General features: G+C 49.4%; 8 protein-coding genes across 8 annotated transcripts; all 8 read left to right on the top strand.

Moving 5' to 3' along the window:
- Positions 1-1,806: 1,806 nt before the first annotated feature.
- Positions 1,807-3,281, top strand: Z518_08143 (uncharacterized protein; the record flags this gene model as incomplete). Its single annotated transcript, XM_013413886.1, has 8 exons — positions 1,807-1,817; positions 1,872-1,974; positions 2,034-2,204; positions 2,266-2,328; positions 2,504-2,628; positions 2,685-2,941; positions 3,019-3,196; positions 3,254-3,281. The coding sequence occupies 8 exons, from the start codon at positions 1,807-1,809 to the stop codon at positions 3,279-3,281; spliced, it is 936 nt and encodes a 311-aa protein (XP_013269340.1).
- Positions 3,282-4,983: 1,702 nt separating this feature from the next.
- On the top strand, positions 4,984-6,087 carry Z518_08142 (uncharacterized protein; the record flags this gene model as incomplete). Its single annotated transcript, XM_013413885.1, has 2 exons — positions 4,984-5,043; positions 5,125-6,087. The coding sequence occupies 2 exons, from the start codon at positions 4,984-4,986 to the stop codon at positions 6,085-6,087; spliced, it is 1,023 nt and encodes a 340-aa protein (XP_013269339.1).
- A 1,767-nt stretch (positions 6,088-7,854) lies between these two features.
- Positions 7,855-9,420, top strand: Z518_08141 (uncharacterized protein; the record flags this gene model as incomplete). Its single annotated transcript, XM_013413884.1, has 2 exons — positions 7,855-8,191; positions 8,321-9,420. 2 exons carry the CDS (start codon positions 7,855-7,857, stop codon positions 9,418-9,420), a joined length of 1,437 nt encoding a protein of 478 aa, XP_013269338.1.
- A 2,673-nt stretch (positions 9,421-12,093) lies between these two features.
- Positions 12,094-12,717, top strand: Z518_08140 (uncharacterized protein; the record flags this gene model as incomplete). The annotated part of the gene is made up of 3 exons (XM_013413883.1): positions 12,094-12,243; positions 12,318-12,409; positions 12,510-12,717. 3 exons carry the CDS (start codon positions 12,094-12,096, stop codon positions 12,715-12,717), a joined length of 450 nt encoding a protein of 149 aa, XP_013269337.1.
- A 4,200-nt stretch (positions 12,718-16,917) lies between these two features.
- On the top strand, positions 16,918-17,436 carry Z518_08139 (uncharacterized protein; the record flags this gene model as incomplete). Its single annotated transcript, XM_013413882.1, has 1 exon — positions 16,918-17,436. The coding sequence occupies one exon, from the start codon at positions 16,918-16,920 to the stop codon at positions 17,434-17,436; it is 519 nt and encodes a 172-aa protein (XP_013269336.1).
- A 2,530-nt stretch (positions 17,437-19,966) lies between these two features.
- Positions 19,967-21,705, top strand: Z518_08138 (uncharacterized protein; the record flags this gene model as incomplete). Its single annotated transcript, XM_013413881.1, has 2 exons — positions 19,967-21,361; positions 21,418-21,705. 2 exons carry the CDS (start codon positions 19,967-19,969, stop codon positions 21,703-21,705), a joined length of 1,683 nt encoding a protein of 560 aa, XP_013269335.1.
- A 1,024-nt stretch (positions 21,706-22,729) lies between these two features.
- Z518_08137 (uncharacterized protein) lies at positions 22,730-24,336 on the top strand (the record flags this gene model as incomplete). The annotated part of the gene is made up of 3 exons (XM_013413880.1): positions 22,730-23,500; positions 23,552-23,642; positions 23,690-24,336. The coding sequence occupies 3 exons, from the start codon at positions 22,730-22,732 to the stop codon at positions 24,334-24,336; spliced, it is 1,509 nt and encodes a 502-aa protein (XP_013269334.1).
- Positions 24,337-25,068: 732 nt separating this feature from the next.
- Positions 25,069-26,312, top strand: Z518_08136 (uncharacterized protein; the record flags this gene model as incomplete). Its single annotated transcript, XM_013413879.1, has 5 exons — positions 25,069-25,103; positions 25,225-25,309; positions 25,374-25,456; positions 25,511-26,099; positions 26,148-26,312. The coding sequence occupies 5 exons, from the start codon at positions 25,069-25,071 to the stop codon at positions 26,310-26,312; spliced, it is 957 nt and encodes a 318-aa protein (XP_013269333.1).
- Between the last annotated feature and the right edge of the window lie 631 nt (positions 26,313-26,943).

Here is a 26,943-nt window from a genome sequence, read left to right as displayed (position 1 = left end):
GACCACGAGTTACCATCCTAAATTGCAGCGATTCCATGGTATGATCCTACCGAGCCATTTTGAGTTGCCAGCTGAAGTTGCCATGTTCTCCGATGGGGGACATTGGCTGGGAGCGAAGCCAATCATGGACAGGCTGGAACAGGTCAAATGCCCCATCCTGAAAATCAGCGCATAGCCAGGAATTCAAAAATCCGGACCTTCTACCCGGTTGTTTGCTATAGCCCACCCCACCATACGAGCAATGAGGAGGCTGGTGAGGCCGATCTCGCAATTGAAGGTGGACGAGAAGTCCGACAAGATTGCCTAGAAACATGGGATATGCAATTTTCATTTTGCCACCCCGATACTTTGTTTAACTGCGTCCGTCAGGGAGAACGTGCAAGTCAGCTTCAGATTTGTTCTGGATGAAGCCAAAATCGATTGGCTGATATCTGTATAATATTCCTAGCATCTGACCGGTTTTCGTGTCGAGATGGAACCATCTGCAAGGTAAAAGGGCGTCGAAATTGTCTTCCACAGCCGACATTTTTGCTCTCTCGCTCGACTAGGCACATTCCGAGCACGAACGTCGTCCGAGTCGCCTAGTAGGCAATGTAGGCACGTCATAGCCAATGCAGCTAACGAACTGAGCGAGAAGTGTTCGCCGGGGTTTTTGGTCGCTGCCCGATCCGCAACAGCGAGGGAAGAACAGCCCTTCCCCAATTGAAGTTGCATTCAAGAGTCTGACGTGGGCGTACCCAACTCGAATCCAACTGTTCCTCCACAATGACATCCAATAACGAAAGCCGGAGTCTGGAAAGGCCATTGCGACAATCGGGTCACGGGGTGGAAGACTTCCCGACAATTAAGATTGAGCTCGGTGAAACTCAACGTCTCCAAGCATCAGTTGTGCATACCACCTTTTTCCCCGGTGGTCCATAGGCTGGAGGATCGGAACAGTTCCTCACGTCAGTGACAGACAGCACATATATCCCCAAGTCTAGAGGGGGAATAGACCCTAATGTCATTCGGTCCCGGGACATGTTGCCGTCTATGACCCGAGCCCATTGGCGTTTGTATCTCGGCACTTGAGCCCCATATCTCTGGGTACGGGTAACACAGTTGGGTCTTTGCCCTCTGACAGCATCAGAGCAAGTGGTCTGCATGGGCCCGCTTTCCCATGCCAAGCAAGTCCGCCCAAATGAGAACGAAATGACAGAAACAAATTGCTGACCAGCCGAAGTCCTGTTATCCTGTATTTGCGTGAAATGTAAACTTCTGGACGACGATCTGGTCAGAGCCCGGCGAGAGTATATCCTTAGGTATATCCTTAGGGTGGGCCGACGCTGGGACCGTGTGTGTCTGCATGGAGATAGGACTTGCGTTATATGGTGCGTTCATCATGCTAGTTTCCACTTGCTGTACCGCCAACGGCGTATTGCTTAGCAAGGTTCTGAATTGACAACACAGTTTTGCCACGTTGTCAATGCCTTGAATCTCTAAAACGGATAGGCCGGAGCACTGAGCGCATCGTCGATTGCGATGTCGTTTCCTTCAGCGCTTCCTTCAGCACTTCCTTCTTGCCCCGGGCCCTCAAAAGACACCGACATTATTGGCATAAAAGACTTTCGTTTGCTGCTCGCTTCGAAGCCTGGGTGAGCATCTGTGAGAATTTGACGATCTGGAGGCTACCACCCCTCGACGAGGCGGCATAATCTCCGCGGAACATTGATACATTCCTCGCATGGTGAGATTGTCTGCAGTCCGCAGGAGGCGAACCATTGTCAATCTCATATTGAGATCGGGGTCTCAGAACACTCATCAAGCATGGCGGCCGGGTCAGTTTAAACTGCGGAACTATGTCTCTTGTTTGAAGCTGAATGGAATATCAGGTCCAACAACGATGAGCGATTCAACCGAAAGGTCACATACCTCGAGCGTGAATTTCAAGATTATTCGCTGAGGCATGAAACATATCTCGGCCCAATTGATCTAGTCGGTCATGCCCAAGGGCCAAAATCGGTTGAGAATTAGGCTGACGTACGACCACAAAGGAAGAAGAGACACGCCTGAGAGATCAACACGAAATGCTGAAGATGATATATCAGGATTGGAACAACTCGTTGCATCCCAACTTCATCGAGGACCCTGAAGCAATACTCGATTGTGGTTTCGGCTCGGGTAACTGGGCCTATGATTTTGCGGAATATGATCCAAATTGCACCGTGAGTCGTCCTCGGGCATAGATCCTCTATCAAAAACAACGGCTAATATTGCCTATTGCAGGTGATGGGAGTCGATATCTGCCCTCTAATGGCACCAGATCAGCTGGACAATATGGATCTGCAGGTATGAGAATTTCCTGGTCGCAGGACGCCAAAAGACAGTTCTGTCGAAGACGTGGTTTGGGGAGGGAGGGGGTTTGGAACAAACATCAGGGACTCCCAAGTGGAAGACAACCCCGCGGCAGGGGTTATTTTCGGAGGGGATGTTGTATCAGACAACCGGCTAACATATCTATCAGATTGCGAATCTGAACGAGCCGCTTGATTTTGCGGAACCAGGATCGTTTGACCTTATTCACTCTCGGTTTGTCGCGTGCGGCATTGCAGTAAGTCGATGGCCAAACTACTTCCGAGACATGCATAGGTGAAAGGAATCGATACCCATGTGTACGTGTGTGGCAGTGTTGACGGTCCAGATAGGCTCTTGCGAAGGAGAGGATGGATCCAGGTGACCGAATGGGATCTGGTTTTTCGTTCTGATTCTGGAGACAGTGACGCCTTGCAAGCACTCCAGGAATGGACCAGATTGTATAACCAGTCCTTGGGTTTGACTAACCGTCCAGAAGGCAGGAAGAGCACGAGGGTGATACAAGACTGTGAGACTTGGGTGCGCAGCGCCGGTTTCATCAACGTGAGCACCGACGTCAGAGATGTTGCGACTTGTCCATGGCCAGCAGGTACGTCCATTGTGAGAGAGTCTTTTTAACCCAAGCGTCATTCCCAAATCCAGGCTGAGACACGATGATTGTGGCAGATCCCCACCGCCGGAGCATAGGTGAGTTTAACCTGTCCAATATGAGGGATCTCATCCGCTCGTTGGCATTGTATCCCGTGGTACGTCGACAACTCCGTGATTTCGAATCGTTTCATGCATTGGTCGATGCGGCAAGTGCGGAACTTGGTAATATTGACGCCAAACCGTACCTGAGACTGTATGTTGATGCTCTTGTCAACAATATGGATCGAACGTCGCTGACACTTTCGGACAGCCATACGTGCTTCGGTATGAAGCCTTGACATGCAAAGATAGTTTTTCGTGTTTCTGGTGAGACTCGACGGAAGGATTGTCGACCATTTACCATTTGATGCTGCCGCTGATTGCGAACAAAGTTCGAGGCTCAAATCTTGGTTGTCCTGGCCCACCCCCTACAAGTCAACACCGTCCCGGAGATCTCTCATAAATTGCAAGCCCAAGAATAAACATGCTACCATGCAAGGAATCTGAACCACTTATCTACCATTGATGTCTCGAAGCAGAATCCTTCGACGGGAAGAGACAAGTGCAGGTACGCGTCTAAAGCGCTAACGATTGGGGGAGCTTCCGAGGTGGCGGATTCTGGCGAAACGAGCAGCGATAGGACAGAGACTTGGCCGAAAACGTGTGCTCCTTTGAGTGGTTGTCTGTCATGCCGACGAGACAGTCAGAGGGACAAGTCGACCAGTTGGGATCAGAACAGAGATGAGAAAAAGGCGATTGAAAAAGAGGAAATTTTACACTGGGTCACCACTCTAAAACCTTTCTGATCCCTGTTCCAAGACTTCACTTTGTTGAAAGGTTGCATGTCCACCTTCTTCGACTTATCGACAACTGCAAAGGCCGACAGTGTCTAGACGCCGATTTCTATGCTTTTTCTACCATCACCACGCGGAAATTAGTGGAAACGATCACGGGCTTAGAGTGATCCAGAGTCGCATATGGCGTCAATTGAGCTCAGCTCCTGCGGAGGATAGGTCGATCAGCTAAGTCAGTTCCTCGAGGATGGATCCCGATCCAGTAAAGTTGTTATGAAGGGCAGAGGTCACAGAGAGGTCTGTCGAGGAGTCTCGGAAGAGTAGGATCACCCCCAGAACAAAGTCCAACGTCGGATGCTGTCAGCCTGCAAGTCTCTGTCAGAGAGGGGCCTGAGTCCAAAGAAATCACGGAGATTCCTATGTACCTCTACTGCTCGAGGGGGCCACATGAATTTGTCCTAAGTGCCCAACTCTCCTGCTGGGCCGTTTTGACGGGTTTCGGGAGCGTGCCCAATAGGTTCGCTTCGACGACGCCGGTGCTGTCTGAGGCCGGGGAGTAGCGGGATGGCCACAAGAGTCCTCGGCCAAAGGGTTCAAAAGAAGCGCTGAAAGGGGGCCGCGCGAGCGCAGGAGTCGGTGGTAATGGTGATTGAGTCAGGCATTGGGTCAAGCGTTGGAAGAGCTGCATGCATGATTTGCGGGCAGGGGGACAAAAGAGGCCCATAGATAGTATTGGGCAGTGTTGGGCACAGCTACATGTGGCAGGGGGACATGTTGTGAGGCGGGAATGCGTGAGGTTTGTACATCAATAGCGCCCGTCGTTGTTTAGATCCTAATAAAGTCAATGCTCCGTACCTGGAAAAAGTGACAATGAGGTACTTCAGCGAGTTTACAGTGTGTAGGTACATATGTGATATTGAAATGGCGTTGAGGACGGACTCCATTATGATCTACACATCACTTGATAGGCACTGCCAACCTTAGTATTTAGTACCTGGCAGTAGAGTACTTCCATAGCATCCCGCGGCTGCAACATAAATTTCCCTTGGGTCCCTACTAGTAAGTTAGCGGCACCTGCTGAGCAGCGTCCACGCCTTGGGTCACCAGGCGGGCTTGGCTCAGCCGCCGTTTCTCCGAGTCTACCGCAAAACTTCATCTCCACACGAGCACGAAAGAAACAAAAAGGATCCATATCGAAACCGCAGCCATGCCGTCCACGCACAAAAAGGATAAGCCGTGGGACACTGATGATATCGACAAGTGGAAGGTGAGAAATCCCTTTTCCATGATATTCAGGTCAATGAACTGGCCGAATCAAGACTAACCTTTTGTTTCTGTAAAATCCCAGATCGAAGAATTTAAACCGGAGCACAATGTCGGTGGCACCTTCGCAGAAGAGTCTTCCTTTGCCTGTCTGTTTCCGAAATATCGAGAGCCGTATCTGAAGCAAGCATGGCCACTTGTCACAAAGGCATTAGAAAAGAGAGGCGTCGCATGCACACTGGACCTAGTTGAGGGTCGTATGGAAGTCCGCACCACTAGGAAGACTTTTGACCCTGCCGCGATTTTGGATGCCAGAGATGTCATCAAACTGCTCGCACGAAGTGTTCCTGCCCCGCAAGCCATCAAGATTCTGCAAGATGATATCGCATGCGATGTGATTAAAATTCGGAATCTTGTACGGAACAAAGAAAGATTCGTCAAGCGCCGCCAGCGCCTTCTCGGCCCAAATGGCTCGACATTGAAGGCGCTCGAACTGCTCACGAATACTTACATTCTCGTCCAAGGCAATACCGTCAGTGCCATGGGAGGTTACAAAGGATTGAAAGAAGTGAGGAGAGTGGTCGAGGATTGCATGAATAACATCCATCCTATTTACCATGTCAAAGAACTTATGATCAAAAGAGAGCTAGCAAAAGATCCTGCGTTGAAGAACGAAAGTTGGGATAGGTTTCTGCCTCATTTCAAGAAGAAGACGCTGAGCAAGAGACGCACTCCCTACAAGGTTACGGATAAATCCAAAAAGGTTTATACACCATTTCCACCTCCGAAAGAAAAGAGCAAAATCGATTTGCAGATTGAAAGTGGCGAGTACTTTCTTGCCAAGCAGGCAAAAGAGCGGGCCAAAGAGCAAGAACGGCTGGAAAAGCAAAAAGAGAAGAGGGAAGAGAAGCAACGTTTGCGAGAAGAGGCTTTCGTCGCGCCAAAAGAAGACCGACTTCAGAAAAAAAAGAACAAGAGCCTCCCTTCGGGAGAGGATGAGGTTCAAGGAGCGAAGAAAACGAAAAGATCTGAGAAGACTGCGGTATGAGGAAGAAGAGGTTTGGGCAGAGCACGAGATAGGATCCCATTGGTCCCTCTAATATGCGGTGACTTTGAATCCTCGTCAGCTGCAGGTGACGGCCGTCAGCTCAACATTTCGTGGCAATGAAAGAGAACGATCATACCCAAATGGTGTATTGGCAGAGGCAGCCTTAACAAATCAAGAACCGCGAAACGTATCTGGCATCCCATACATCACAAGGGTCCTAAGTACAAAGGTCAAAACCCAACATCTCAACACAGTCTGGTCCCGATTGACTTCGACCCATACCTTGATCTGGTCAAATTTGTGATGCGACCCGGAATACTACCCTGATCCATCAACGACTTTGCATGATCCCGAGAGACTAAGCTGCGAAGCTCAGGGAGGTCATTTAGGGGCATAGCTGTAGTCCTCAAATGTCACGGCCTTGCATGTCTGCAGTTAAGCGAGCTCGTTTACGGCCCAAAACATCGACCAGCAAGTCGGAAACCAATCAAACTTGATCGGAGAAACCTTTGACGCGGGAGCATTTCTCCGACCAGGGCCAGACTAAAATGGGATTAGTCAAGAACACACCAAAATCCTTCTATGCGCCTTCTAGTGCGAAGACTCCGTTATTCCGTCTGAAGCCCTGAACCAAGATCAGTAAATCTCCAAACCTGATGAATCTTGCGTCTTGCTGTGAAACACCGCTCAGATTGAGCGAAGTCGCCGAGTCTCCATAACCATATTACTGTGATGGCCGGGGGTTCGTGAATAGCCAGCTGACAATATTCAAATTGGTTGTTGATTGCGGATCTGAGCATCTTCTTCATCTCGCAAACATGAACATGAACCATAGCTACTTATCATGAAGATCTGGGATGAAGGTGCGCTGTGGCCCTGTGCCCTTTTGGTTCTCGGCCTGGAGCTCTCCCCTTCTACATGGAAGGCATATACTACGACACGAAAGCATATCTCTACATCCGCCAGAGATGGGTCTGATTCTTTTTCACCGGATGGATTCCACCGATCACCCCTGCGTTTCCAAAACAGTGGATGCTCCCACACGAACGCGTTCGTTCGTTCAGACAGATGAAGCGAGAATAAGGCCGACGCTAAACAGGTTGGTAGCAGCTTGGAGAATAGATTCTCCGACCCGAGAAGCAGCCTTGTCTTCCTCGCCAACTATGCAGCCAATCAGCAGCGCTCGCTCGAATTTACGTTAAAGGGGCGAACTTCAGTTGGTCGGCAGGGCATCGATTTTGATTACGCTCAACTTTCCCCACTTCCCCAGTCTGAGTGAAATTATAATCGCTCACCAGTCTGGAATGGTTGGCCTTTGTATACTTTGCTCGAAACGGCCAAGATCTTCCCAGATTACTTCGTCGGACAAACTCTCTACACTACAGTCTTTGCCGCGACCGTTTGTCACCTTACAGCGCTCATGACCGAAGAGCAAGGATGAGCTTCTCTTGGAGCTTCAGCGATGGCGCCAGGTTCTCCCTCATCTTCAAGTCCTCGAAAGTCTCGCCAGAGAGTAAATTACTCTTCTCGAGATGGATATAAAGGAGCCAGTCGCTTCCCTCAAAATTCAACCTTCATCACGATTAGCTGCATTCTTCCTTGTTTGAACTTCTCGATCATTCGACCTCCCCAAGGACCTCCCTATCCATCTCTTCTCAGGTCAGGCCCACATCACTTCCCTCCCTGAAAATATCCATCCACAAAGCTCCGGTTGAGTCAACATTGTCCTTCCTCATTTATATACCAGAAATAGAGCAAGACGGCGACATGGATAACAACGAGGCCATTACGGAACGCCAGTCCTCCAATGCTGAGACGATGGCCAATCAAAAACGCAAGAGCGTGTCCAATAAGGGCCTGACGGGCGCTTCGGCTCTTACTGTTCGACAGTCCATCTTTCCCATTACTCTAGTCACCGTTCTCTTCTTCCTTTGGGGTTTCGCGTATGGTCTCCTTGATGTCTTGAATGCCAAGTTCCAAACCTCCCTCAATATCACTGCCGCAAAGGCCGGTGGCCTTCAAGGCTCATATTTCGGTGCTTATTTCATTGGACCTTTGACATACTCTGGCTGGATTGTCAGACACTGGGGTTACCGCTGGACATGTTAGTATCCCAAAAATTTCGCTATCGGGACCTTTGAGATAAGGCATTGCTATTTCTTGGCGTGGTCTTAGGCCCCCAATCCTTTCCATTTGCTCGGTCACATTACTAATTCCACTGAGAGGACCACAGTCATTACAGGTCTTTGTATCTACGGTGTCGGAGCCTTGATGTTTTGGCCATCCGCAGTCTACAAATCCTTCGGAGGCTTTTGCGGCAGCCTTTTCATTGTCGGCTCTGGTCTCTCCACTCTGGAGACTTCTGCCAATCCCTTCATTGCAACCTGCGGACCTCCTAGATTGTCAGAGTTCCGTCTAGAGCTGTCGCAGTCATTCCAAGCCGTCGGATCTGTCGTGGCCCCTCTGCTTGCCTCCCGAGTCTTCTTCAAGGAAACTCACGCGACCGACCTTTCACACGTGCAGTGGACATACGTGGGTATTGCGGCCTTCGTTTTCCTCCTTGCCGTGGTTTTCTTCTTCAGCCCGATCCCTGAAGTTACCGATGCCGATATGGCTCTCCAAGCCGAGCAGTGCTCTGACCTAACTGGTTACACAGAGAAACCAATGTCGAAACAGTACAAGCTCTTCTTCGGTGTTGCTGCTCAGTTTACCTACGTCGGTGCGCAGGTCGCTGTGGCCTCACAATTCATCCGATATGCTCAGGAATCTGCGGGCCTCAGCGAATCTGTTGCATCAGATCGCTATGCTATTGGTCAAGCATTGTTCGCCATCGGTCGATTTGCCGCTGCGGGAATGTTTATGTTCATCAAGCCTCGGATCGTCCTTATGATCTTCATGACGGCAATTATGATCTTCATTGCTTGTGCAATGGGCATCTATGGTGAAGGTGGTGTTGCAGTGCTCTCGCTGGTCTTATTCTTCGAGTCCTGCATCTTCCCCACAATCTTCACTCTATCAATTCGAGGATTGGGCCGGCACACCAAGCGAGGATCTTCTTGGATTGTCTCCAGTGTTTGCGGTGGTGCCCTGTTCCCAGCTCTGACTGGACTTGCGGCCGACCATATGACTTATCACAAGGCTATGTGCGTCCCATTGGCTGGATTCTTCATCAGTTTTGTCTTCCCCATCTATTTGAACACGGTCTGCAGGAGGGAATTAGATGGATTCCGTGAGAGTAAGATCGGTTACGTCGATGAACGACGCGGAACCATCATTGGTGATATCAACGACATTGAAACATTTGAAGCAATGCAGAAGACAAGCTCGGTTTAGCTTGAGAAGGCGTGAGATGGACAATACTTGACCAGAGACGTGAGACAAAGTGTATTTTGACTACAAGAAGCTCTACTGGCCACCTCGACGAAGAGACAGCAATCCAATTCTTCTTTATGGAGGTGTCAATGACTGGATAGCCATAGATATGATGCCAATGTTGATTTACTGCATACGATGCGAAAGATAGCGGACTGGGAAAGACATAGCGGGGCTTTCCCAGAGTAGATGCTCATTGCTCGGACAGAAATGGGAAAGCCAGGGTATCCTAATCGACTCACGAGCGTTCTATCAGAGGGTTGCTACGAGCTGAAACCCTGAATTGGGGGACAAGAGCAACATCCTAGATGGAGAAAGCTAAAGTGCATCAGCCGCCAACTTCTCATTACTCAAGCTCAAAGAGACTTACCACCGGTCACATCTGAAAGTCCAACATCCGCCGACCATTGGGAGGCTAAGGGAAACGAGACCTTAGAGGTGGGGGATCTTACGTGCTTAATTTACCCCAGTGAAAGAATTCCAGTCACCTACATGCGCCCGTTTGACCCTCAGGGATCTGGCATCATTGCTTACATCACAGGAGCAACTCATCGCTCGTATAGTTTTTCCCCTCCTCCCCTCCGCCGTCGGGTCCGGCTTGGTACTCGTACATGCTACTCAGGTGGACCTTTCGTCGTGCGGGCTCTCTCCGCACCCATTTCTTACTTCGTGCTCAAGGCTGGTCGCCCCTGAGCACTATACAAAGACCTCGGATCTTGAGACCCAAAAGTAAATTCCCAAAAGAACGGCGGATAATGAACCATACAATATGGTGTTATCTTGATGACAGCACGAACCTTCTATCTATTCCTGGAGAGAAACCTACGCAGGGAAGGCCCTCGACTTGTACGAAGGAAATAACTTCCATTTATTATTGACATTTGCCCCAGGTCTATGCGCCCATGCCGTGGCCTTGTACGGGCAATGACTCCAGAGTATGAGATGAACGACGCACTTTACTACTGGCGCCAGTTCTTGGTTTACTCTTTGCTGTGGCCTCTCCCATCAGCTTCATGGGCTTGAATCGCGATATTTGATTAGCAGTGTGGGCTTGGTTGTTTGTCAGGACATTGACCGCCCTTCGTGGCAGTACAGTATATATCCTTTTCATGGCCTTATATGGCTCTTCCGGGACATTTTTCCCGCCTCTCCTCGACCTCTGATAACGACCAGGATCTGAAGAGGTTGTTTGTTGTTACTCCGAGCCTCAACGTCGAAATTCGTGCAAATCAATCCAAAACGCCTCTTAAACGATCAAATACCAGATTCGGCACAAGGCATTCAAACCAAACTCAGGCTAGGTGATGGGGAATATGAAAATCTCAAAGGGTTGGGCCGTCATCCAGGGCCAGCAACCTTCAGACCTCATCTCGGTGGGCTGGGCATATATCCGCACTGCACGCCAAGAACACCGCGCGAAAATTCTAATTCTCGGTGGGCCGATGTCAACGCTGTCTTGGGGGCTTGTACCCGAGCTCGAGAAACGAGAGATTGTCGAAGCTGCACTTTCGTCACTGTCAAAATGCCCGACATTTTGGCAGGGAAAAACAAATTGATCGGTCCATGATTAATGAAGGAACAGAACAACGGCTAAAATTAGTACGACAAGCATGGTAACAGAGTGAAAAGAGAAAAAGGTCCGTCAACAATGAGCTTCGAACTATTGCCAGACTTCTCGTACAGCTCGAATTGAACGAGTGTGCTCTGTCTGTTTTGCAACTGGTCCTGCCAGATTGCCAGTTTATAGGCACGTTTCGTTGGCTCCATTTCTGCTCCTATTCCCACCCCTTTTCCAACAACATATATCGTCTACTCATACAAGGACTAGAGCGTGAAACTCCCCATGTGGACGGTAGTAAGGATAGGAAAGCCACTGTACCGGCTGGCGCAGGACAGGAGGACCCTGAGTGGCTTCTATGGCCTTCTCTCTTGCCGTTCAACCCGTCCCGAACCGACCCGCTCCCAAGGGATTCCCCATCGTCCACACAGGGAGCGACTCCAGATATGGACCAGTCTCCACCTTTACCACCTTTAACCGCCCATCCTCCAAACCCAATCGGAGCGAAATCAAACACCCACGATCATGCATTCACAGATTTTTTCCCACAATACGAAAACCGACCCGTCTCCATCCAGAGTTTCTTGACGTCTTCACGCCGTTTCTCAGCAATACCGACCCCTGAAGACTTTTTGATGATGCTGTCGAATTCTAAGCAGATTCGGAATCCCCGGCCTAAAGGTATCAATGTTCCTCGCAACGATGCCCCTACAACAACAGGCGGCAATGTGCAGGTAGAAGCGCCTTCCTATCGTACTCTTGGCGGGCTTACCTATACTTCTCCTGGATATACTAATGGATGCAAGATGCTGTTCGGGCATCACTAGCTTGATGTAATCTGATGACGTGGCATGAGGATGGCGAACATGATTTCGAACTACAGAGGACTGCTTCCGGCACAATCAATCTAGTAGCAGGTATGGCGATGTGCTTTGTTTAGATGTTTGAAATCTCTTCGGACGCCATTCACACTCAGATCAAGATCAATTTTGTGTATTTTCTTCTTCTTTTCGATTTTTCGAATGATACTAATACCAGTTGTGCCCTTCCCACCTCCATGAGAAGAAAAGACAAAAATGTCGCTACAGAAAGTAGACCGAATTTCCATCCTCTGCAAAAGAAAGCCTGGGATCTCTGAAGACGAGTTTCACAATTATTGGGCAAACCATCATGGACCCTTATGTCAGGAGTTGCTCTGTAAATATGGAATTATCAAATACAATCAAGTACGTGGCGTTGTTCCTCGCTAAGTCTAGAGAAAGGAGACCTTGATCTAATTGCACAGCTTACTCATATTTAGTTTCATATAACTCCCGAATACAAAGACAAGCTTGCAGCGTTCGGGGTCCAAGCACCTTCTTACGACGGCATGGCGGAGTTCCTTGTCCATCGGTACGGTGTTGTGTTTCGCTCCATAATACTTGTTCTTTTCTCAGTATATGAGAAATCAGGTGTGCTGACTGGCTTCGTTGTTTGTTATTTCTCTCTACAGGTTTGAAGACATGGTCACCTTTTTCACCGCTCCTGAATACTTGGAAAAGATCCGGCCCGATGAACTGAAATTTGTAGATCAAGATACGATCATTTTCCTTGCTGGAGTGGATTACGTGGTTGTGGACAACAACAAGCCCGTGGTACACAAAGGAGATAGCGCGTTTTCGGACAGACGGATGAAGAACATATATCCCTCCAAGTTGTAAATGGAGGATCTTTTCTTGCATCCGGAAACGCATGTTCTTCGGGCCAAGGCAGCTCCGTGTTAATTGGAATCAATCTCTCCTTATGTTAAAGGAAATGCTTGGACGAGTGAGAGAACCGTTGTTATTGCCGATGAGATCCGTCCAAGTCCATGCTAGACAGATGATATTTGCAGTTATTGACGACACAGTTGGTATGAAGGGTTGAGACAGCCTAGATTGCAATTTCTTCCTGGTGTTACCACCTGGGTCCTTCAGCCTTCTACCAGAGTTCCCACCATGCTAGTACAAGAGCTGAAGAGGGCTTAAGTATGGCTGTGTGCACCGGGAAGCCATGCTCAAAGAGGAGGCGTGTTGACTCTGTTAAATGGTGTAAGGACAAAATGGCAAGAGAATATAATCGCAAACCTGATGCGATGTTAGTGTAAAATACTCTTGTCAAAGTTCATCCATCGAAGGAATACCGACTCCCACGTCGTACCTTCTCCCCATAAACCCAGATAGTCGCCACAACAGCTGCAAGCGCTACGCAGAGGGAGGCGAGCAAGTTTGCTGCCCACCACGTACCCAACTCTTCCAACACCTGGATCGCAAATAAAGGGAATGAAGCAGCCGTTGCTGGCCCCGTTGACACATATGCCGCCATTGCGAGTTGGTGAGGTGTGGATATCCTCCGATCATGTACGAGGCGGTGGAAAGGAGGCTTAGCACAATTTCCGCTCCAATGAGAACTCCAGCACAGACCTGGAGAAGCCTCTAATTAAGGCATACAGCACCTCCTTAGTTGGGATGACTTCAAGTTTGTCCGCAAGACTGAAAATGGTGGAGGGTGATACGAGACAGGCAAACCTCGTCTTAAAATGACCAATACAAAACTTGATCTACAGGAAACGGGCGAACGGCATTTGCATATCACAGTGGAAAGTGCGGTCGCTCAAGGGTGTTCAATGCCAGGCTCGTGCAGATACGGAGGACAACACTGCAATTATTCACACATGAGCGATCAATTTGCTCCATTGTCGCCAGAAACATTTAATATTGGAGGTTTGTTTCGAAAACCGAACGTCGCTACTGAAGAGACACACCATGCAAATCCTTGCCCCACTAGACGCTGAGCCCCTTAATCGAACAACCTTGTTTTGCGCTCTGCCCCAACGAATTTACATCAATTTGGACTTCAGAGTCTCCTTACCACACCAATGAATGAGTCGAAATCCTTTCCGATAAGAGTTGTGGGTCCTTGCGCAGATTATATTTGACCACTGACATTGGCAAAGAAGAGCATGAGATGATGCGTATGTGCCGTTGCGTCTGTTTGGAATAGCCGATACTTCAATGTTGGCGTTCTCTCCCATTCGGAGGTCCATCTTTTTTTAATTTTCCCGTAGATAATTTGCAAATCGAAATCATGTCTTTGCAAACGATCATAGCACGATGCGCTCTTCCTACCATTGCTGTGGCTGTCCTACATTTTCTATTCATTAATTGGTACTTGTTTACACTTCGAACTTTCATGACACCCGTTGCCGTCCCTTTTGTTCTACTTATCGGCTCTTTCGCCTGCAATATATTTATCTATCATCATATCTGCCCTCTGAGACATTTTCCAAAAGTATCTCAGCGTCCATTTCTGCAGAGACGGCTGAAAGAGCCGAATGCATGTCATTTCGAGCAATGGATCAATGATATACCGAACACAATAAGCATACGATACTTTAGCTTTTTCAACGGCAAGCGCATATTATTGACATCTCCAGAGGAGATCAACCAGGTTGTCGGGTCGCAGGCTGATAAATTTGAGAAGTGGTACATTGCGAGGACGCTATTGCAACGGTTTTTGGGGTGATCTTGGACTGATTGTCATGGAAGGGGACGTACACAAGGCTCACAGGAAGGCCCTCAATCCTGGCCCGGGGTTCAGGCAAATCGAAGTCAATATTCTGGAGCATGGCTGCTGAGAAGTTCGATGTCCTTGACGTGCAGAGAATGTGTGGAGCACGACAACGCAGGCATGGCGCTGAATCAACAGAAAATTGACAGCCACTTGATATGGACGACATCATCGGTCAAGTAATCTTTGATATCGTCGGCGAGAACAAGTCTGCGCATGGACTACAAGGTTCTATCATCGTACTGAGGCATTCTGGAACAACTCCGAAACTACAGAGACGCATTCGAGCCATCGGGTTCGAACCGAAACTACATTCCGGCAGTATTTCTTCTGCCGAAGACTCTCCTCAATATCCTTTCGACAAGTTTTAATCTACGAACAGGAGCCGTGACGGACAATGTTTAGAAGATTTGTGGATTGCAATTTGCCCCAAAATTGCAGCATTTGAATTCCAAGTGCGACGAAGAGATCAGCATGCCGTCAACAGACATATAGGAATTGCCATGCACCCTGGTAGATTGATATTTGAAGAGTTGAAAGATTCAAACTCTGGTGTTTCAAAATGGTGTATCCAGCAGCGCTGTGGTGGTCATCTTGTCAGCAATCTACTTCTGGTGCTGCCACAAAATCAACACATTCAGGAACCTCAGAGAAGAGATCCGAGACAAGCTTCCTCCATGCACATCCAAGGCCATCATTAAGCCTGAGACGTTTGCTTTAATGCCATATATGGAAGAAATCCACAACGGAGTCCTCAGCCTTCCTAGTGCATTCAGCTGGGCCGGACGTGTGGCCAAGGATGCCAAAGAATTCAAACCAGAGCGCTGGCTCAATGGCGCGGTAGTGCAGTTACATTCATTTTTGGCGCAGATGACAGACATCTAGGAGAATATCTCCAGACATCTGATACCTGATGGTCGCCTTGTCGCTGTCATGACCAATTCTGAAGAAGATCCAATCGTAAGTGCCACATCTTGCTCACCCTTAGATGGCCGGGCTTATACACACACACATCTCATGCCATGAGACCGTACGACAAGATGTTTCTTCTCGACTGTCCTTATGATTCATAAATATTAGGTATGCATCAAACACCTCGACGCCGCCTTCGACGCAAATACGGCTATTGAAGTGACCCTTTCAGGCCGCTTTCCGTGGGATACCGATACCACTTGCAACTGTCCTTCTCCACGGAGTCGTCCATCGACTTCGAGACGTACTATCTGCGCATATGCGTGTACGAGATTGCTGTCGAAGGTTGACGACATAAAGAACAAACTTACTTAGGAGGATATCAAGCTCCTGGAGGAGTCTGATGTGGTGAATCGTTACTTGGTAGAGCCCGTACCCGAGGATATTTTGACGAGTGGTTGAAGTACCCGGATTTCGGAGATTTGGTCGCAAACATGAAGTATTCCCAGCCCAGGTGAAAGAATTCTGGACTGTTTTCCACATCGTACGGTCGATTCGGAAAGCAAAGGGCCAATATAGAATATGTATTTTTGGAAATACCGAACTCTTGTAGCGAATAGTAAGCTGGCCATATTTCCAAACTCTGCTCTCCTAGCCTTTGGGCGAACTGCTACGTACACGAGCCGCTCGATCCCCCATCGCGCAAAGTTCAACATCTTGGCCTTCAATTTTTCACCAAGGTTCAATTACGTCTTCCCTTCTAGGATATTCTTCCGGGGTACAGAAGTTGGATAGCCAGTCATTCCTTGGAGAGCCACATCCGATGCTCTCCAAACGCACTCAGATAAATTTTGCGGAGCACGGGGCCCATGACCTCCAAATCCGAACAGCAAATGAACTGGTTCATCCATCACTGTCTGGTCAGAGTCCAGGCTCTCCACCCGTAGCGATTGGAGGCGCGACATGTGCCAAAGCATGCTCTCAGGCCCGTGTCCAGAGAGAAGTGACCCCCATATGCACTATCAAAGGTACGAGAAATCGGACTTGGATCTTTTCCTAGCTGACAAGGGTAGGCAGAACACAACTAATCTTTTTCAGCAGCGCCCTTCTCCTCACATATGGGCTAAAGAAATCAAGATCCTCCCTGATTTGTGCGTCGTGTTACACACTTGAGGACCCTAGTTGGGCAGACACTAAGGCGCGCCAGTCTGACAGGCCTCCTAAATCATGCAGTATTACCCAATGGCCCTAGGCAAACAGACCTTGCATATAAGAAGATCCTCCCGCAACTATATCTGAACTTCATCCTTATCTCAGCCTTCTCTTCTTACCTGTTGGAGAACTCTCCTTTCGCCGAACCTACCATTCTCTAACTTAATAAGCGTCCCAATTTGTCCAAAATGTACGATCGCGACCCGTACACGTTCGCCAACAACGATCTCATCCCCAAACCCATCCTCGATGTCATTACCGGCATTCTCAAGTCATGGGACATGGCAGAGACCGACTACAGATACATCGACATGTTTCAACCCGATGGGATCCTCCACGTCGCCCCCGAGCCTTCTTCTGGCAGGGAAGCCATGAAAAGCTTACACGACAACCTAATCCACCCTCAAAATGGACCCCTGGTCGATCTACAACATTACCTCGATCGAGTGTTTCTCATGCCTGGCAACACCGGTGGCAAGACCGAAGTCGTCTTTACCGGGAAGTTAGACAACTTTTTGGCCAACGGGGAGAAAGTCACTACGGATTTTGCTACCTGGGTGATTCTATCAGAGAGCCAGGAGGTTAAGGGTGCATTGCGCGCCGACCTTGTCAGAGTATTTTCCGACTGCTCTGCATTGTTTGGTGCAATTGAGAAGATGATGAGCGCGACCAATGGGGCAAACGGGGCCGGCGGGACCAAAGCATAGGCGGAGATGTTCGTTGCCTCGATACGTGAGGCTCAAAGAAGAATTTGGGGAAGAACGGACGCAAGGAGATAATACCCTGTCAGGTACACATGGATTTCGACGTCTTTTTTCGGCCTTGTCATGTTGAGGTACCAATATCAGCTGCTCAACCAGAGTATGACGCTTCAGTGGTGAACAGTTTGATCAACCCCAGCTGATGCTATCGTCGAGATTTTGAGATTAGGTCGATGGAACTCTTTTGGAGGAGATCAATCCTAAACTATCGTCGTCTTCCAGCAACATGAGCAGCAAATAGTCACTAGATGCCCTAACGACGATCTCTAGCCATATGTCGAGACCGTCTTCTTCTGTACGATGTTCTCGAATTCCAGGCTGAGTAATAACCACGCAGGCTCTGTTATTTGATGACGCAGCAGGATCATTTGCAACGCTTGGTCGTAGGTGTGTGTACTTGAAATTCAACCTTTGGCTTCATTCAGAGGATCATAAGTTATGCTTCAGACATTCAGGCAGGATCTCAATCAAATGCATCTAACTGAATTCGTAAATCTTTATCGCATCCTCATATGGTGACAGTATTTGGCCCGGTGATGAGGGCATCACACTGTCGTGAAGTTGTGGGTTTTCGGCCTGACTTGCTGTTGCTGCCTTAGCCGTGCTCGTGGTCTCTTGGGCCTAGGTGAACCGTGGGTCTAGGGCGCCGATAATACTGACTAGCTCCGGGTACAAAAGATGATCGTGTAGATACGTGTATACATCTTCTTTTTTATATAACTCTGGCGTCTTAGGAGAGTCAGCATACAACTACTCACACGGGGGACATACATACCTAACAACTAGGTTCGGTTGAGTATGAAGATCGACAAAACAAAGTTGATATCCGCTGGTAGTCACTATGATCTCATTGGAGCAGCACATCCTGTGAAGCACATTGATATGAGTGAGTGTGCTGGTTGCTCTTGAATCCCTGAATCTCCTGACAAGCATCAATCAGCAACATTCTTGCAGTCTTTTGGCGGTTCTTGCCCGCATACCAGAAGGCAGTTGTAACGTCGTGGCCATGACAGAAGCTAGATCCACATTGCCACTAGTGTAGCGGCAGAGATCACAAAAGGGAGTTGCCTGCTTAGCCACAGGGCCGCATTGGAGGGTTTTGTTCCATCAATCGATCCTTTTGTGTTTTGAGTGCGCCATGGTATATCGTCCGTTGACAGAGATGACGGTCAAATCGTGATCTTGAAGGATCTGCTTGGCCTTCTGCACCACTTTCGGACACTATTACACGTAGCCGACACTCAACACATTGCTAGGATTCTTGAGATGGTCAACCACTTTCACGGGCTCCTCAACATGGGGCCGTCGACACTGTTTCCTGCGGGAAATAACAGGCCCAAAACCAAAAGCATCAACCAATCAAATCTCCAAATCTCGATCTGGAAGCGTTGTTCCCCAAGAGTGTAGCGGAGAACCGAGAATGTTATGGTCGAATTTCTCTTCGAGTCTCTTTTAAGCATCTTCAAGAGTCAGAAAGTGCTGGGTGTCGATACAAAATGTGTTTGCAGAGGAAGCACGCTCGTCACAGTCTGACTTTTATTACGCGTTCGGCAAATGGATCAACGATGTCAATGATTCGCAACTTTGAGCCCAGTTGTGGCTGCATGCGATTGTCATATCCTCCTTGTTTAACCTGTCAGAAAGGACGTAGTACCTCAAGACGCACCGAGTGGTTCCTAAAGACAGTCATTTCCAGATGTGATACTTCCCTTGAGGTCGCAAATATTGGCCTTGTTGAATAATTCTTGGTCACGCGGACTACCTCCAGCACCAACAATGAAAATCTTGAAAGTCTGAACATCGAGACTGCCCATGATAAATAATGGGTTGTGTCCGGACCTTCTCGTTGATTCCTTTGACCCCCATCCTGGGCCTCGGATTTCGACGTATTTCCGCTGGAATTTAAGCCTGCGTCTCTTCCTGCGGGTCAAGTCAAATAAATGGTACCATTTTGTAGATCATATAGCTCCCGATGGAAGATACAGATTTTCGAAACCGAGATCATGACCAATTCAATAGGAACGACTCACTATTGATGGTCGACCCACTTTAATGGTGCTGAGATCTCGCGCCCATTTCACGAGGCGTACGGAGGAGCACCCACGGAGAAGCATACGGCTAAGGCTGGGCAAAATCGATGGCACTGCCAAGCGGCGGCCGAAATGCTCCATGGGCTCGTCTCCGGCCTCTATTCAGAGGGGCTCTCTGCCAACTTTCTCTGCTTTCCGTCCAGACATCTCGTTTCCTCTGGGTGAGAGGATCCTCTGTGCTGCTTTGAGTTTGGTCTACACACCTGTCTCGTTTTGTTTCGTCTCCCCTCTGCTACGGCTTGTTCTGTCCCAAGGATGAGGCACTCCTCGTGATAGAGCCAGGCCTAGTAAAAATACCGCCTGATATCCATCCTGTCACTTATCTCAGAAAACCTGGTCTTCGTACTCCCTCTTCTCTAACGGACTCTCCCTGCTGTTCTTCCGAAATGGAAGGTAACACCCCTCAAAATCGACCTGCTCAGCCGGCGCCGCAACAACAGGCTTCCTTGATCCGCCCCGAACAAGTCCAGAGATTGCCTCAACTTAATTCAGCACAGAAGCAACAATATGAGGCGGGCGTCAAGAGATTCTGGGAGATCCTGAATACCACTCCACAGGGAGATCCAAAATACAACGAGGCATATCAAGGTCTAGTGAAGACGTCAGGCCAGTTGATGGCAGGTATGAAACAATGGCAACAAAATGCGAAGCAACGAATACATCAACAACAGCAACAGCAACAGCAACAACAAGCTGCCATACAACAACAGCAACCGACGCAAGCACAGGGACAAGCGCAGAAGCCTGCTCAAGCACCAGCCGCCACGGGCCAGGGCGGAAATAGTACCATGCAGTTCTCTCAACTGACGCCTGAAATCCAGCGCAGAGTCAATGAACAGCATTTCTATTATCCACCAGCAATGACCAAGGGAACCGAACCCGCTGAAGTGTGGTTGCGCGAGGCAAAGGCTCGATTGGGACAGGCACTGCAGAGACTCCAGGTTGCCAAACAGAAGAAGGCTGAGTTTCAACGCCAGGCCCAACAACGACAGCAGCAAGGCAATCCTTTGACGGCGCAGGAGACGGAAGTCTACAACAATAAGATTGCACAGTGTGACAGAGCTGTGAACGAGAGCACTTCTTTCATGAAGAAGTTCAACGAGCAGCAAGAACAGTTCCGTGCTGCGCAGCCTCAGCATCAATTCACTAAGCAGGCCGTCGCTCCCGGTGAAGGCGCCGAGTCTGCCAATGCCTCTCAGATGCAAACTGGCGTGCAAGGACCTACGGCTCATTCTATCAGCAGTGCTGTTTCCGCCGCTCGGAGCCAAGCAAGCGCAGCCCATGCCGGTAGCCCAACTGCCACCGCACCTCAAGCAGGACAGAGCAGCGGCGCCAACGCTCAGAAAACACCTGTAACTACTACTCAAACATCGTTTCCTCCTTCTGGTCAGCCAGACAGTTCTGCAGGCCCTCGACCAGCCTCACATTCAGGTCAACCCATGGCACCTCAGGCGCAGCACGCGGCGCAGTCCGGCGCCCAACCTCATCCTCTCAATACGAGCATCAACGGCGCGAAGACGGCTACTCCTGTCATCACCAAGAACTTGCAAGTTGCCGAACCAAAGCCAGTCCCCATGCCCGCTTCCCGACCGACCCTAACCGGCGGTGCTGGTGTTGGACTTCCAGGTCAACTTGCGCAGCCAGCCATGACTGCGCTCCCTGGATACGTTCTGGAGTCGAGTGAGGACGGACATGTACTCTCCAAGAAAAAGCTGAATGAGTTGGTGCGCGAAGTCTGTGGACCTGGCCCAAATGACCAGCTTGAACCTGAAGTTGAAGAGGTAAGTTCTTGCCTGAATTTGATCTGAACCAAACATCTGACTAACTGACGGCTAAGCTCTTCCTCTCCATCGCGGATGATTTTGTCGACGAAGTTGTCACCGCCGCCTGCAAGCTTGCGAAACTTCGTGGTTCATCCAGCTTGGAATTGCGTGACCTTCAAATCGTCCTCGAACGTCAATACAACATTCGTGTTCCCGGATTCTCGACTGACGAGATTCGAACCGTTCGACGACCTCAACCCGCTCCAGGCTGGGCTCACAAGATGAGTGCTGTGCAAGCTGCCAAATTGACCGTTGGTGGAAGTGCTACTAACACGACTGGAACTGGCGGAAAGGACAACTGAAATCATCTTGTTTCATTGTGACATTTCTACCCTGCATGAATTGAGAGGCGTTTGGAAAGCAGGCGGCTACTCACCTGAAGATATCAGCGGAAGCATGAGTTCTTTCAACGACAAGGTGGCATAGTGATTTTCTCCTATGGGTATTTGGGACATGAACACAAACTAGCAAGGGTCTACGAAAACAGGGGGATATTTGTATGAACGGGACGGCACTATCGAACAGACCTGGAGATCCTGCAACTAGAGTTGAGAGAGGAGGCCACAGCGGGCAAATAATGAGATAGGCTGGACTCAAGCTTTGAGTTCCCAATCAATTCAGCATGCCCAAAGAATTCCAAAGCACTTGACCTTTATTTTCCTTCTCGAGTGATATTTACCGCACACTGGCATCCATCCCGTCTGTGGTATCCGTTGATTCAATCCGGCTGAGTGGCTAGCTAGGTCTTGGTACTTCGGCCCACGGATTGTCGAGACACATCGATGGTGCTTCTAACCTTGGTCGTAAAGTACCGGGCAGAGATAGATAGGTGGGCTCCAAAAAGGTGGAAGAGGGAAAATTGGCGGTGGCTGGCCTGCTGGTACCCAATGGTGGCGGTGGTGCCAAACTCCAGGAGTGCCTTCACGGCCGCGACGTCATCAGCAGCCCAATTCACAGCCCACAATAGCAGCTCATAGTCATTCCTACCCAGCAGGAAACTTGTTCAGCCCAACTGCGACGGTTTTGTCTTGTTCTGTAACGCCTTCATTTCCCAATCTCGAACATCCATAGCCCCATTTCGCCCACAATTAAGTTGCAAACTTCTTCATATTGACTACTGTCGGCCTCTGCGTCCTTCCACCGTCTTTTTTCTCACGAGATCGTCTCCCGACACCTGGCTGGGCATATCATTCAACCTGATCGGACGTCATCAGCTCCCCCCTCTGTCCTTGAGAGGGCACAACCTGCCCCTTTCCTTCCCTCCCGATCGACGCCCCGATCATTTCCATCTACTTTCTCCAGCAAAGAGATCGATAGCATTCAATTATGTCCCGATACCGTGCTGACCCTCGCTACTCCGAGGGCAACCTGCCCTACCGTGATCCTCCCCCTCAACGATGGGACACCGACCGCTTCGTCCGAGAACGAGAGATTCGTGCCTCTCCTATCATTGATCAACGTCCTCCCTACGCCGATTACCCTCCCCGTCGCGCTCCAGTCTATGAGGAACAGAAATACTACGAAGATGATCGATATGGCCCTCGCGGGGCAAATGAGCGCAGATATTTTGAAGAGACTGACTACTACGACCCACGCAACCAACGGGGTCAACTGGTCCCGTATGCTCCCGAACGACCGGCCAGACCTGAAGCACCACCACGACCTGGAATTATTCGGCGACAATCCAGTTTGGATACCTTTGATCGCCAGCCAGCCAGGCGCTTCAACGACTATGATGATATGTACAGGCCGCAAAGGGTGCCTCCTCCGAGAGAGCTGATTCCTGTTCGGCCGCCGTCACCAAGGCGATACCCAAGATACGACGATCGTTACTATGATGATATTCGTGTCCAAGACCCGGACTACTATGGAGATGACGGTTTTAGAGAGTACCGGGAGCGGGAATGGGTCTCGCGAAGGAGGAGAAACAGCAGTCCCTCCCCCGAACGCCGAACAGTCAGAGGAGAATTTGTCGAAGAGGTCAAGGAAGAGATCAAAGAGGAAAAGCCATATCCTCGCCGTGGAAAGACTCGCATGCCGAAGCGACTCGTGCACACCAAAGTCTTGTTTGATCTAGGTTATCCATATTACGAAGAGGTGAGAAAAGTGCCGGTTTCCTGGTTCGACACTTGGTGCTGATTGGAATAGGACGAGCGAACAATCATCATTGAAAAAGCTTTGGGTCCCGACAACATTGACGAAATTTTCACAAAGAGCAAAGAATATCGTGAGCGAGAAGGTGTGTGTTTGACAGCTCTATCTAAACTCAGCTGCTAATGCTCACAGTGACCACCACTCGACTCATTGAGGCTCCTCCTGCCGAAGACGTGGTCTTCGAGAAGAAGGAGAAAGTCGAAGAGATCAAGACAGTTCCGCTGTCTGAAGCTCCTCGATCGGTCCGTGAATGGGATGGCCTCTCAGTCCGATCTCCGTCTCCCCGGTCGCATCGATCCCATTCTCGCAGACGATCACGCCGAGGATCTTCCCCGGGCGTGGTCAAGGAGACCGTCGTTGAAAAGAAGGAGGTTGTTAAAGAAGTATCTCCCGCACGAACTCGCCGATCGAAAAGCGCCCGTCGCAGGAGCTCGTCTGTTAGTGATGAAACCATCATTGAACGGAAGATCACCCACGAAGCGGAATTTGATGATTCCAATTCGGTTCATGTTGGCCCTCTGGCCCTAGTGGTTGACCGGAAGCCGCCTCGCAGCGAGCGTGACATCAAAGAGGAAATCCGCATTCTCGAAGCCGAACGCCGGGCTCTGAGACGGGAGAGAAGATACGAACGCGAAGGGGGTACTGAAATCGTCAAGGTTGAGCGAATCCATGACAGATCTCCATCGCCTCGTGGAGAAGTCATCATTGAAAGACGAGGCGATGAAATCCTAGAAGTCAAAAAGGACCGGAGAGGTAGGATGTCGTTGATCGCCAAGTAAAGTTACATTTTTTCCTGATGGCGTTGGACAGGTCGCTCGCGCTCGGCTGCTCCCAGTCCTGCAATCATCAGAGCCATGATGGCCACTCTGACTTGAGTCACATCCTCTGAAATCACGTGTGAGCACATTCGATCGTGTGTCATTATTGTCATCACTGATTACCGGCGTGGATTGAGAATGATAAGCCACCGCATCGATGGCCCACAGGACCTGGATATTTGCAACCCGATTTGAAATACAGATCTTGGACCAGAATTGTGATACGTTCAACCAAATCTTGGTATGCGACTCGGAAGGATGAATGAATTTGGGGACACGTTTGTGACGAATTTCTTTTCTGGTATAGGTGGAGATTGATGAAGCGGGTTTTTAAACTCGGTGACTGATAGATTCAACCATATGAATACCATTTATTTTGTATCATTGAAGATATCACCAAAGACGTAGAAATAGGCAGATATCAAGGAGTGTTGCCTTGGCCCCCATATGCTAAGAAAATAGTACCGCCAACTGATCAGCATGTGAATGTTCCTTTTCGTCAGACAAGATATGTCATAGAGCAACTCGTGAGCATGTGCGAAGGCCACATTGTCAGACTGCGGCATATGTTCCCAAACACTGGCCCTCTCAGTCAGCTCCTCAACAACCCAGTGGTCGATCCATTCCCTACCAACTTCCCCTTTTATTTTCTATCTCATTGCCAGCCTCCATTATCTCGGGCTATCCGCAGCCATGGACAAGTTCTCTGCATTTGGAAAGAACATAAGGTTCGCTCATCTCCCTCCCTTCCAGGCGACCCTGGTGTCCGACCTGCCCCTGCGAAGCTTTATCAACCCCCCCCCCTTTTAGACGTCCACTGGCACTTACTGACGGCTTTTTATATGGCAGTTCTGCTTTCAATTCCACCGTTTCTCCCTTTGCGCAGCGAAGCCAACAATATCTCAAGGAACAATTCGGTGGAGCAGAGGATAAGGTGTGTGTGAAAAACATTGCCGTCCGGTTCAAGTCTATGGGAAGACTAAGGGCCCTTCATCCAGACGCAACTGCCCGCAGACTACATTGAACTTGAGAAGCGCGTCGATGCGCTGAAGCAAGTTCATCAGAAACTGCTGGCAGTCACGTAAGTGGCCTGTCTGATGAGAGATTGAGATTGTGATTTTTGACAAACGTGCAGAAACCAATACTCCAATGAAGCTTATGACTATCCTCCTAACATCCGCGAATCCTTTACCGACCTGGGTCGCAGTATCTCTGAGAAGGTGACACTTCTCTCTCATGCGTCTAGCCCTGCCGAAGCGCAGGCTGCCTTCACTGCTCCCCCCTCGGCCAAACCTCAACCCAAGACATTCAACCATGCCATTGCCCGTGCTTCCCTGGCTAGTTCTCAGCTTCTGCAACAGTCAAACACTTCCGGATCGGGCAATGACCTCCTAGCCAATGCGCTGGAAAAATATGCCTTGGCTGAAGAGAAGGTTGGAGAGGCTCGATTGGCACAAGATCAAGCCATTCAATCCCGTTTCCTAGCTGGCTGGACTACTACGTTGAATACCAATATTCAATTTGCAACCAAGGCTAGAAAAGCCGTTGAAAATAGCCGGTTGATGTTGGATAGCACGAAGGCCTCTAAAAAGAGTCATGTCCTGGGCCGGGGCCTGAATCCCGACGACGAAACAGCATTGAGCGAGGAAGCTCGAGCTGAGATCGAAGCTAAGGAGGACGATTTCGTCTCACAAGTTGAGGAGGCACAGGGCGTTATGAAGAATGTAAGTAATGTAGACTCTCTTCAGAGATGCCGCAACTGACGCCAACAGGTTCTCGACACTCCTGAACCCCTTCGCAATTTGGCCGACTTGATTGCGGCCCAGCTTGAGTACCATAAGAAGGCATACGAGATTCTCTCCGAACTTGCCCCTGAGATTGACCAGCTTCAAGTCGAACAGGAAAGTAATTACCGTAAGAGCAGAGAAGGAGCATGATTGACATCACGAGAAGAGGAATCATTTGTTAGGTTTTTTGCCCTTGGTTCGGTCCTCTGCATTTACTTTGTTCTCCTTGTCATAGTGAGCCGCGGGGAAAGGAAGACAAGGGGTCATTGGCTCTGTTAGATCAATACCAATATCAAAGCATTTCTTCATGAGCGTCATTGTCGTCTTAGGTGCGTGGTAGAGATGTATTGTTGATAATCCTTCGTCATCGATTGTCCTATCCACGAATGGAAGTTTCGCCGCGCCTTCGCAGCCGAGCCTCACCCCATCAAAGTCAACTGTCTATACAAGCTGCAGCAGGAGAGCTTCTTCCAGAAAACTAACTTGTCCCCCCTTTCTAACCTCCGCATTTCTCCAAAATCACCTGGAGGACCGAAGATCATTCCTCCCACTTCAAACCACCGCCACAACCAATTCTACCATCCGAACAGGCGCCTCCACGCGAATTCCTGGCGACAAGAAAAGGCAATCGAACATTAAGCTCCTAACACCAGAGTCAAAGGAAAATCCACGAAATATACAATGGCAAATGGGTAGGTTCACCCGCTGCAAGCGCGCACGAAGCTTCGCTCCTCCGCTTCCTCTGGCCAACAAACAACTGTGTCTCAATCATTCTTCATGC

This window comes from Rhinocladiella mackenziei, assembly GCF_000835555.1.
Source record: "Rhinocladiella mackenziei CBS 650.93 unplaced genomic scaffold supercont1.6, whole genome shotgun sequence".
NCBI classification, from domain to species: domain Eukaryota; kingdom Fungi; phylum Ascomycota; class Eurotiomycetes; order Chaetothyriales; family Herpotrichiellaceae; genus Rhinocladiella; species Rhinocladiella mackenziei.
This window is presented reverse-complemented; position numbering and strand designations above follow the sequence as displayed.